Consider the following 13,065-nt stretch of genomic DNA (forward strand, 5'->3'; position numbering starts at 1 on the left):
TACATTTATAGAAATTAAATATACCTATAAGAATTCCAACAAGTAGCGCCAGTCTAATAAGATCCTGTACTGCATAGGGTCTACGTTCTAACGTACTCTACTTCGAACTTGAAACATTTCCTTCTAGAAAGGTCGAGAATGTTAACAGAGCTCCAGAAGCTGCTACCATATTCGAATCGATACGTCTCGATCAGGTGCTAAATGCCGTCTTCCTATAAAGCATAGATCCTTTTTGTGTCCTGGCATGGACTTTTATGTTTCAACTCCCACGTGTGTACGATCGCTCGCCGCGAAGGCGAATTGGAGAACACCTCCAACCTAGCTCACTAGTTAGTCACGTTCACTTGAACTAGCTCACGGCATAAAGGTCGCTCCAAATTTTGCCAGAAAGAGATCACTTCTAAAAGGACGGACAGAATCGATCGCAAGCGCGACTGACTCTGAAGGAATGGCGCAATGCGATACTCCCACGCATCATCTCTAGTCGCATCTATCCGATCAGGCATTCAACGCTAGATGAACCACATGAAGAGGACAAAGTAGCGAAACACGATGGCTAAAAGAAGAGGTAGAATCATGGAGATAAGCAACGGAAAGAATAATGTCGCGAGAAAAACAAGAGAGAAGAAGAAGAAGAAGAAGAGATCTCGCGAAATCGGCACGGAAGTCGCGTGGTCTATTACGAGCACGGATAAACGGCCGAGCTAATGCTGTGGTAGGCGGCGAGGGCGGCGTGCGCGTGCGCTGGGGGCGCGGATGCGGCTGCGTGCGGCGAGGTGGCCATCGCGGCTGCCATCATCATCTGTTGGTGCGAACGCTTTAGGGAGTTGGGAGTTGTGGCGGCGCTACTTGGGGTAATAGCAGTAGTAGTGGTGGTTGTGTTCGACTGCGGCGCAGGGTGGTGGTTTTGGCTTTGGTTTTGGTTGCTCAGTTGCAAGGGGGTGGTAGTGGCGGTACTGCCGATTACGGCGTGATTACTATTATTATTGTTATTATTCTGGCTCTGGTGATGGTGATGGTGGTGATGGTGATGGTGATGGTGGTGGGGGGTGAGCGCGTCGTGCGGATAGTAAGACGTTGATGATGGTGAGGTACTCACGACGTCCGGCGTGCTAGCTCCATCCGTGTGGCTGGTGCTGTCGGCGGTGCTTCTGGGTCCGCTGCCGTCCAGACCGTTACCTAGCTCGGGTGGCTTCGAGCTCTCTCGATCGTCGATCACGAGGTCGATCGGCATCTTGCCCTTCAAGCAGCTGATGTACCGATGGCAAAAGTTGTCGCACAGCTCGTGTACCTGAAACGTGAAAGAGAGAAACATTCGTTAGTTCGTTAGAGGAAGACTCGAGAACCAATTAGATGAGTTCTTCTCTCATTGGAGAACTATGGGTACCATTTTCCAAAAGATGCTTTTCAACGTTAGGTGGCTGATTAACCACGTCGCCGAAAATGATTAATAGCATAGATTCCGTCAAATGGATTCAATACAGAGTTTTATTGTGGTGTAAGGCGTAGAGAGGAAGAAGAGAGAGAGAGAGAGAGAGAGAGAGAGAGAAATAAAAAGTAAGAGACGCGATCAACAGCGAGCTCGAACGCGGCGTATCGATACACGAAGATGGAGGAGAAGGATGGTACGCGCATCTCGAGGTCGTGGAAGCGGTCTGGTAGCTGAAGAGAAACCGATGCAACGAATGTAGCAGTGCGAGAGAAAGGGAGAGAGAGGAGATCTGACCGGTGTCCAGTCGACCAGAATGTTATGTATGCAAATGAAGCCTGACAAGCCTATAGGATAGCCGGTCCTTCTCCGTCCCCCTTTCGACTCATCCTCCAACCCTCGCTCGTCCTACTCCCCGTCCCTCGACCCTTCCTCCTGCCTGATTCGCCTCCTTGATTTCGTTTAGAATAAACGTATTATATAAGCAAAAGCAAATAAAATTCGTTATCTTGTTATATGTAAATCGTCGGCGAGTCGAGATATTACGAAGCCTCGCAAACGTACACCCTCTCTTTCATCGTCTTCCGTTCCCGGGGCTACCTTGCATTACCTTACCCACCTCTATCGGTCTAGAGCTCACTTATAACACTCTTATTAAGCATTTATATATAATAGAGAAGACGGCCATCTTTGCCGTAGGCGGCACCGTCCAATGATGGCGTGCATCGAGAACACGAACGTAGGACAATGCACGTATTTATCATCCGTTAAGCGCATGCGAGAAGACTCGCAATCGAGTTTCCTCGACCGACCAAGAAACTCGGCGACGAACGATTTGCTCTTGATCGCTCGAAGCGAGAAAGGTAAATGAACATCGTCTATAGAGATAAATGCAGTTAGAAATTGACTTGGTGCTCGTGATAATCGACATTGCGAATAAACCACACCATGCAGTTTAATATCAAACGTTTTGCATAGTGGATAAGATTACGAGATTACTCGAGCCGTTTTCGCTTAAGCTCGCGAAAGATGACTCAATGATATTATTAGGGGCGATCAATAAGATCATTATATGTATTATGCAAAGTCACTACAAGACGACGATGTATTTCGCATCGATCGGCGAACATTCGTCACGCTCGTTTACCTCCCTTCAAAACTGAGAGGCCTCTCATCGGAACCGATAATGCGACAACCTCCGGTCCGTTGACCGCGCTTTTTCTATCGCGGCATCGCAACTTTTTTCCTGCGCTATTTGCCTCGATGTATCATCGCGACGCGGTAACACAATGCCTTCCTCGGGATGACTAAACTCTCTCTATAATGCGGGGATCTAAGGGCGGGTAGGCAAAGACGAAGGACTTCGAAGGACAGCGGCTATAATACCGGACTGGTTAGAATTTGATCCGCCGGGAGTCGAGTCGAACTGAACGACAATGCTTGGAAAAAAAAAAAAAAATAGCGAGAAAAAATACAGAAAGAATCTGCGTCCCTCTCTCACCTCACCTCTAACGCATCGAATCAATCCTTCGCTTTGATACCACTTCAATAACATTCTTTTCAAATTTTAGAAATGCGTTTCAATTTTGTCTCGTTTTGCGCCAACGATTAGCTTGGAAATAAATAATGAATAATAAATTTTGAGAGAGACAAGAAAATAAAATTAAATTAAAATATTTTTGAAATTACATTAATTTGAATAAATAAAAAAATGGACATTAATTACACTCGAAGGTATAATTGGAAGAACATCTCGATAGGAGATCGATAGCTGATGAATAACTCAACTATAACATAGAACATGATACGATCGCCTTGAAGAACGCGAATTTTTGCGTCTATCCTACCATTGAATCTCGTCATCCTATACGGTAGATGATGATCTCGGAGGGGACTGATACAAGATACAGGGAGGTCGTCCCCAGCGATATGACCGGACGCTCGATCGCTCGCATCTCCCTTTTCAAGATCGCTTTTGGCGGTTATCGAAACAGCAAAAGGACAATGTGGTTAGGTCCAATCTTTTCAGGGAGAGAATGTCGTCCGAGAATATCTCGTGGTGCGCGATACGACAAAGTGGCCCGTTATCTGGCGAACGAAGGCGAGCGAAACAAATTTCGGGCTGCAAACTCGCCCCGCGCCGTAATTGGACGTCGTACGAAAATAGTCCTCGGGATCTGAATATGCTACTTAATGTTTCAACACAAGTTAAATTACGATTCAATTTCGAATCGAGGGTTAGTATCGATCGAATTAAACTTTTAGTGAGGACGCGATGATCAAAGATTTAAACAGCTGCGATAATACTATTTCCATCGATGTTCTCGAGCGAAAACGGAAACGATAACCACTCGCATCGATGAGCGATTTTGCGTCTTCCGGTTGCTTCTTAAGTTATCGATCGCATGAATGAAACAGTCATCATCATCGCGTCTACATGATTGTTCGGAGAGAGTTATATTAATAGTATAGAATTTTATTATTAAATATATACAATAAGCGAGATGCAAAAATATTGCAAGAGATTCATTTAGTAATGGCTGTAATTCGAAATTATTTCTACTTCATAATTTAATAATTTTATCGTTTTCAAAAAAATGTTCCTTTTTATACGGATTTTATAAAATACTACTTAAAGCAGTTGCCTTCAATTTTTCTTTATGACAAATGCGCATGAGATTTTGGATCAAAATTTAGATCGCCAATAAATTATTATAGCAATTTTGGTTTTTTATTTTGTTCAAATTTTAATAATACAAAAAACTTATACATATATGATTAACACAATTATTTAAAAATAATAAATTACATACATGGATAGCATAAAAAAAATTTAGTTAATTAAAAAAAAACTTGTACACGATTATTCCAATAACTATATTTTGATTCTAGTTTTCCATTTAAAAGAATATGTAAACGATTCTCGCTTTTTCTCAGACGTCCCGTCATGGAAGGAATGAGAATACTCTGCGCACTGTGACATTATACGAACTTGAGAATCACGTATCTCAGTACGGTCTTTCATTCGGCCTCGAAATTGCTCGAAAATTTACGTAAATGAAGGAAAGAACGAGTAAACGTCTCCCAATCTTACATCCGCCTCTTCCTTCCTACCTCGCCTCTTCACGGACTCTCGGAAAGGCAAACGCCGAAGAATGGAACAGATCCAAGGTACATACGAGCGAGAGAGTAGAAAAGAAGGAACACGGGGAACCCCATTTACGGCACAATGGGCCTTTGAAGCCGAAGGTAATGAAGGTTTCGGGGTGTCTGTCTCGGTCTCCCTCTCTCGCGGTCCGATTCGCAACCTGACCACCCTTATGGCACGCACAGGATATCTGTATACCGGGTGTGCACGGTGAACGACGACTCTCGCTTCCTTCCCTTCCCGCCGCGGTATCGATGACGACGAGAAACCTGAGAATCTCCAACTTTTTTTCCAACTATCAGATTATATATAATCCTTTCTAATAAAAATCTCCGCGAATTCTACGTATCGAATAAACTTACGACGTTTCGTTATCTTTTGAATAAATCTACGAGATGTTTATTTACGCATGAAAATCTTGTTACGAGTCAGTTAAGATTTAATTCCCGTAGCGAACGTTTTAGACAAGATCCCGTAGTAAGAAACATCCAAAAATTCCTAAGGCACGTACGTATGCATGTTGGAACACAAGGATATTCCAGCAGAAGAGAGCGACGTGCGCTGGCATAGGCATAGGTTTAGAACCAGTTCCGTACGCGGCATGTTCACGGGCAGGAGGAGGTCGCCCGCGTGTTGTACCAGTACGAATCCCGTTGGTATGCACTCTGTACGCCATAATATCCCATAAGAAATTTACCGCTCTCTAACCGGTGTACAGGAGGCGGTTGTCCGGAGTTGTGCGATGGAAGAAGAGAAGAGGAGCATGCATGAGTAGGACGATAGAAAGGGAAAAAAAAGAGATGGCCGCGCCATCAGAAAATGCCGCGAAGACACAGAGAGAGGAGAGAGAGAGAGAGAGAGAGAAAGGAAAGGGCCTGACCGGACCTTCCTTCCGCGCACCGGGCCCGGCAAAACGTAATTATGCTAATACGCGATTGGTTCGAAAATGTTAAATGCACGAGGCACAGCACCGCGGGCTACCATGAGCCTGCCTCTATTGGTTCCCTCTCTCTCTCTCTCTCTCTCTATCTCACTTTCCGTTCTTCGTCTTCCTCTTTCTCTCCTCCACTTCGAGCACAGATATTTATGGAATCTTCTTCATCGCGCCCGCTGCATTCCGCTCCACTCGTTCGCGTCTCGTCTCGTCTTGTCTAGAAGAGGCCCCGGGGACCAGAAACGTTTCAATCTCCGTTACCATCGATGGCGTGCCAAGCTGCGTTTCGTCTCCGGACTTGGGGGTAGGGGTTCAACGCACGTGAGGAAGCCCGTTTTACACGTACTAGTAACCGAGTATCGAGTACTTTCGCGGCATTAGTATCGTTTCCAGCATTCGAAGAATACACCTATAGCAGCGTTATCTCTTGCAACGCGCGTTTACTAATTTCTTTAATCGTGTGCTTCCATTAACGAGGGCAAATTTAGAGGCACGGCTAACGAGTAATAAGTGTTATCGCGATAAACTGAAACGTCGCTGTAACTTGGAGCGAGCTCCAATTAGTAAATTCATTTGCCTCGATGCAGATAAGCCGACGCGAAAGCACATTCGCGTTTCGATGATTTATCCGCTAACTTAATACCGCTTTCATCCGTTCTAGGACGTGCAACCTCGCGAACATTTGTATAAAATTGCTACAAAATTTATATTCTATCCGATTCTATTTCATTAAAGCGTATTCCATTTGTATCCTAACGCCAAGATGGAACTTGAGCCAATTTTCCGTCGAGGATGAATATAGATCTTCATGAGATTAGTGCTATACCGACTTTGGTGCATCGAAGATACTCGAATTCGCCGCGGGTGGTGCATTATAATAATGCGATCGCCGTAAACAAGAAAAATTGCTATAAAATTGCATGCGATCGAACCAGACGAGTGAGAGAGCCGACCGACAGCGAAGCATCGCGAAGAGGTCTCGAGAGCGTGCGGCGCGGTGGCGGCGGCAGTGGCGGCCAATGGCTGCCGCCACGTCAGCTGCCATTTCGATGGAAATGCGATGGATGTCCGCTATTTTGTATGATAAAATATTGCCGCAAAAAATGTCTGGATAAACCAGATCAACCTCCGCATCTCGCGAGCGTAGTCCGCTTTGAAAGGAGAGAGCTATCGAAGACCTATCGAAAGATCCATGCGCGTTGCACCACCGAGAGCGAGAGAGCCCTATTAGCCTACCTCTCTCATCGACGTTATGAGAGAAAAAAGGAAATGCGCACATTTTCAAGAATCTCGTAAAACACAGCGCGCGGCAACCCATAAAGAGTGAAAGATTCCACAATGAAACCAACTCACGGCTCTTTCGTTCGCGTTGCCAATGAAAAGCCTACGGTCTCGGAATTTCCCTCGACAGATGTCTCACTTTCACCGTTTGCATGGCTGTATAATTCCATGTTATGCTGACTGACCGACTAGTAAATTATCGGCGCGTATTGTCATTTCGTTTCGCCAATCGGAAAGAAGGGGAGGTGTTGTAACGAATGAAAAAAAAGGAGAAAAAAAAACAAGAAATGAAACTACCGTTCCAAAGCAAACAACTGCGAACGAGGTAAAGCGTCCGTCGCCATCCGGCCGTTGGACAGCAAAATGACTCCACTTACATATAGAGTCGGTTCGCGTCGTAGTCTCGACGAATGCGCCGTAGATGTCGAGCTTTCACCGCAATTACGGAAAATTGCCCCCGCAGTTATAACAGTCGTTTTTCAGGTGTTAAAGGCAACTTATCGGCAAGCGGGCGCGGTAATCTCTTACAATAAGACCGATCGCGAGAATTTCCAATCGACCGTACACTATAGTTTTAAGTAGAGAACTGCTTTTTTGCATCAACAACACGTGATTTTCACACCACGTTTTAAACGGAAGAAAGTATAACAGTAATCCATATAAGCAGATAATAGGTTTCAGAATTGCACCACATATATTCAACTCTGATCAAAGATTAAGTAAATATATTATAATTTTTAAAAAAAGTAATGTTTTCTATATTAACATTTCCGTGTTAAAATATTAGTCGTATAAAATAAATTTAAATTTTAAACGTCCATTAATCAAAAGAAAAAAATAAAATTAGATAACGAAGAAATACGTGATTATACAGTAACGCATGACATACACATCAGTTGGATTGGTTATAACGTTATGAGCCTCATAATGCAGACGTGAAGGATACTCACCTTTTCGAGCTCGAGGAGGTGAAACCGGAGGACTTGAATCGCCTGAACCATCTGAAATGAGAAAAAAAAGAATTGAATAAAATACATTCGCCGAACGCGAGGCAGAAAAAAAGGCATTGGACGGTTCGAAGAGGCTAGGGAGAAGAGATGACGAAGGAAAGGCTGCAGGGATCGGGAAGAACGGGATAGAAGGAACATGAAGCAGACATGATTTAACCACACGCTGCTGTATCGTCAACGGCGCGGCGGCATCGGCAGTTCGGTAACAGAGCGACGGTCACGGTTCTCCAATGCGAATTCGATCTTTATTCTTTTTATTTTCGCGCCCATGCTTACATTTATCACTTCCGGTAAATATCACAGTCGCAATGGTTATTAACGGGAATTCATTATTATTGCATCTGCGTTCCGCTAATTGCGTATCTGAACCCGGTCATGCGGAATTCGCACAACGTACACACGACGATACTCGATATCGCGGGTAAACGACCACGGAGAGAGATACAAGAAGCTGGCATGTGGAACGTTCGTTAGTTGCCGATCGGCGACCCTTCTATTTCCTCGAGTTTTCGAAAGAAAGAAAAAGAAATAAAAAAATGATAAAAAAAATATTCCCGGAGAAAAATGTACCGCGACGTTTTCAATCGCACGATACGTACAACGTGTCTCTGTCGCTTAGAAAAATACCAGAATATAAAGTTCGATAAGCGAGCGGTGCCTGCCGACTGTGCGACATCGAAAAGTAATAATTGTTTTTTTTCCTTGTTTCTTCTTTTTTTTCTTTGAGATGAGTCCGCGGTATCGAAAACGTGTCCTCAGAAGGATCGTCGGTATAATTTTCCGATACGCTATTAACGTTTAAGGCCACCCGAGATCCTCCGACGCAATCTCTACGCAAAGAGGAGGGTCGTACGTTGCGGCGACGTTGTCCCCCCCCCCCTCTCTTTCTCTCTCTCTCTCTCGGGGACAGCAGAAGCGGCGATTCAATTAGGCAAAGCGGCAATCTTAATTGTTAATTAACATTATATTTATGCAATTATGGCCCATTATGATTCTGCGCGGCCGATAACGAAGCGGTCGCGATGAGTGCTCCCTGAGATAGTGGACTCATCCGAGGCCTACCTACCATCTCCTGTCTCCTCGTCATTCTTTCGCCATGGAAGGATACGCTCTAAGCGAGGCAGGTATAACGCCGGGTCTGTAACTACCACGAACAACAACCGGACACGAGATATCGTCTTGGCAAAGTGCATTTCAGCGCTTGGTATATAGAGAAAATAAAATTAAATTGGAGGTAAATAGAGAAAAAAAGTTTCGCGTATATAATAAAACGAATGATTATGGGACCCGTGTTTTTACTCAAAAATTTATTTTTATACCGTTTCCCTATCAATACTTGGCTGATACCGAGGGAAGAAAAAACAGTGATGTTAAAAAACGAAAAAAAAAAATGATCCGTTTATTGAAACACAGTTACTAAGCATCTACATATGCAAAAAATATTACAAGTAACCCTATTCTGAAGCTCAGATTTATTCGATATCAAAATTACCAAATGACGGTGAAGAATCGAAATTGTCAATAGAAGAAACAATCATTCGCGTTGTACCCTGGACGACGGATCGTCAGCGTCAAAAGAATATGTATCGGGTCTTCGACACTTCAGGGTTCTTCCTCGTCGACGAACGGACAGCGAGGAAGAAAGGGGAAAGGGCAAGAGCAGATAAGAAGAGAAACAAGAACGCGATGAGGTGGAGAGAGGGGGGGGGGAGGAAGAAAGAAGACAGAGCGGGAAAGAAAAAGCAAAGATGGTATCGGTCCAGTAACGAACACACAACACAGAACACCCGGGTGCTTCTTCGCGAGATGGTGCGAGAAGACGATTCGCCACGATGTGTTTCTCGTCTCTCTCCTCGCCTCCGATACGTTATACACAATGTGTTCTCTATATCCGACGGTTTTGTTGCTTCCCCCGACCAATAACGACGTAGTTACCAAGACGTAGCGTGAGCTCTCGTGTATACTCGTCGTTAACCGATGGTGCGAGAACAGCACTGCGAATATCCTTCGTTCATAACACACAAACTTGCAAAATTTATGTGAAATAATTCATCTTTAAAGATAAAAACTAAGAAATATATGAATTTGAAATGTGAGCCAAATATAAAATTATAAGCCCGTCATAAATACTTGATCGTGACAAGTTATTTCGGTTGCGATTCTACGTTTTCTCGTAATAGTTACGCAAGAAAATTTATAATTTCGTCGAGATATAAATAATATATTCACTGTCTTTTCGGTATGTAGACCTTCCACAACAGTACGCTTGTCTGTATCTCTAACTATCGCGAATGAAGCTTCTCGTGATGTCTAGTCCAGGCCACGTCACTCTCGTCACTCACTCTCTTTTTCTCTCTTATATTCTCCTCGTCGGCTCTCTTGCTCCGCTTGCGATCTTTCGGCTCGGGAGGTTTTGCCACGATCGCTCATCACGTGTTATTAATTAGGCTTGCGAGCGGCCAAGTATCTCTCGGGCAGGGGAGGCAGAAGGCCCGAGTCGGAGGAGGAAGAGGCGCAGAGGCAGAAGAAAAACTGAGTAACACACGAAGAAACGGGGAGATGGTGTTATTTATAAGCCGACAGGGACGACGCAGTCGGAAGCAACGCCCGACAACGAAGGGTGCCCCCACTTTGAATCTCTCTCGCTCTCTCTCTCTTTCGTTCCTTCGCGTCACCGTGTGTATGTGGCTTCTTTTCCCCGGTTGCTTCCACTCGAGCGTCATTACACCGTGACGCGTGATGCATGCCGCACCGACGAATGCGTGATGTATGCGCGAAATGCGCGATGCACATGTACGAAAGTGTAAATGAGAACGCTGCGTTGAGGTTTCGCACCTCGCGGATGCTGCACTCCAAACATCTGGTAAGAGCTCACGGATATTTCTAAGTGAACATCAAAAATGTTCAATTTGTTCATTTAAAATATAAAAAAATCAAACAATTTTATCGATAACAAATTCAATTACAAAATCATACCATTATACCATTTCATACCATTTTATGGACTAATACGAAAATGTCAGTTCTATTAAAAAAAAAAAAAACTATTAAAGTATAATTAAAAAAAAAATGTTTAATCCATTACAGCATAAGGAGGTTGATAGAATGTCAATAATAAAATTATCAAGAAGCATGTGTCTTCGTTTGGTTCTTGCGAATAATGAAGAATGTATGTGCGCTTGTCGCCAGAGTTCCCAATTAATATATGCCATTCTTTAGATTGACAAAATTAACTGGATACTGTCAGTGACGTAAATGCAGGCATGCACCACTGCCCCACTTTTGTACCAATCGATTCCATTATACGTGCATCCATATATTAAATAACGTATTGCCGACGTTCTTTTATAATTGCAACGTATACACATAACTGTCATTATTAATATAAATGTAAATTTTGAGATTAAAGTGAGTGTATCAAGATTAAAAAATAATAAATAAAAAAATTTATGCGGCAGGTCAATCCGTTCCGTGATGCGGTTCGTTAAAGCACCACGATTAGCATCTTATAATTGATTGCAAACGATTTTTGAGGAAATTAAATTCGATCTCGGCTGCTCGGTATAAATCTTCGCGCGTAATATACCGGTCGTTTTCAACACTTCCAACAAAGTATGGTCAAGTCGTGATACGACCTTGATGAGATCGTTATATCGCGCAGTCAGGTCGGTACCCGCATAGGTGGACCTTGTGCCAGGCAGATGGGCTCGTATACAGCTCATATTAATTAGTCCGCATACGCGCGCGACTGCGGAAAAAGGAACGAGATGGCGACCGACGAGCGAAAGTGAGACTGTCCGAGAGATCATCAGATAGAGAGAGAAAGAGAGAAGACAAACGAGAGTGAATGGTCGACTATGCGCGAGGGCCGGGAATTCGCTTGCGCGGAAAAGAATTCATAAAATCGTAATGCATATGGATAAATGCAGCCACGTGTTGACGGGAGAGGCATCGTTGTCGTTTCGAAAAACCTAATTAATTTGCGCATCTTCTACGAGAGTGCTGTTCCTATTGCTTACGAAACCATGCGGAATGAAATCAAACGCACAGGGAAAAGAAAGTTTGATCGAAGGAAGCGAAAAAATGGGAAACCCAATCAGTTATGCAGTACATCTCGAAGCGATTCTGCGTTCAGACGCTATTCAGATAGAAATAGAACTCGTGGCCACACTGACATAAGAGAAACAAAACAAGTGCAAAATAATTTTTTCAATTCTCTATAAAAACAAGTAATTCCATTATAGTTCCAATAACCTTGAAGGCGACTAAAATTGTTAATAAAATCGCCTCAATCCCGAGAAAATATACGCTAATTTCACGTCAAGTGCATAAACGGTACCTCGCGAAACGGCATGAGATTGCGATTAACAATCGATTAACATTACGATTAACATTGAAATGATTTTAATCGAATTCAGTCACACGATTCAAAAGATGCGAGTCAAGTGAAATAAAATCACAGGTGAGCAAAGCAACGCGCCGCGCGAGTACGACATAAACCACAAATTATTAGTTCTCAGGTGACACAAGGATCGACTGAAGATCGATCGACACGCGCCAAGTCCGCCGTAATATCGAGCGAAAACAGATTGGCGAAACGTAAATTGCATCATATGGATACGAGAATTGTCACGTTCTGAACCTGTATACGCGGGCAACTCTAATGAATGGCTGTTAATTGTATCAATTATTAACGAGGGACATCGCACGGACGCCGCGACGACTCTTATCGATGTCCAATGATTTACGAGGTAAGCGTTCTCTTCCCCAGATTATACTCGACCCACTCTCTCTCTCTCACTTCTCTCTTCTCCGACTCGTCGAACGAGAGTTTCGCGCCAATTATAACCGTGCTCTCAGAGATTACGTCCTGATCACTTTATTATCGCTTTAGCTACGGCGTTACATTTATATAATAGAAAAAAAATCGTGTCGACAACCATTATCATTGACAACATCGCCTTGTCGACCCACGACAATTAATTTCCAATCTGACAATATGATACAATAATGCTCTGTAACGATCTAACTTATTCGTGTACGATTTATACAAACGGTGCTTATCACGTGTATCTTTTCCTTCAAATTAATATAGCTCATTCATAAAATGAGAATATTGATATTAAATGATAAATTCGATCGTCCACGAGAAAGAAATTACACGTAGTAAATGTTCTGTCAAAAATGTATAAAAATTTATATTTCGGCGAAAGAGGAAGGTCCATAAAAGATATCTTCTCTCCGTTCGATGTGTACATGAGCA

The 13,065-nt window shown here is 43.4% G+C and overlaps 1 protein-coding gene across 8 annotated transcripts in view; it reads right to left on the minus strand.

The window, feature by feature from the left end:
* Positions 1-13,065, minus strand: part of LOC105195834 (homeobox protein homothorax) — a 387,950-nt gene that overhangs the window by 312,772 nt on the left and 62,113 nt on the right. For all 8 annotated transcript variants that reach the window (XM_039448644.1, XM_026135893.2, XM_026135894.2 and 5 more), the window contains 2 exons: positions 7,743-7,793; positions 1,100-1,291 (listed from right to left, as the gene is read on the minus strand). In XM_039448644.1, coding sequence (XP_039304578.1) covers positions 1,100-1,291; positions 7,743-7,793 — 243 coding nt within the window. The remainder of the gene's footprint in view (positions 1-1,099; positions 1,292-7,742; positions 7,794-13,065) is intronic.

The sequence above is a fragment of the Solenopsis invicta genome, chromosome 4 (assembly GCF_016802725.1).
Source record: "Solenopsis invicta isolate M01_SB chromosome 4, UNIL_Sinv_3.0, whole genome shotgun sequence".
In the NCBI taxonomy this organism is placed as follows: Eukaryota; Metazoa; Arthropoda; class Insecta; order Hymenoptera; family Formicidae; genus Solenopsis; species Solenopsis invicta.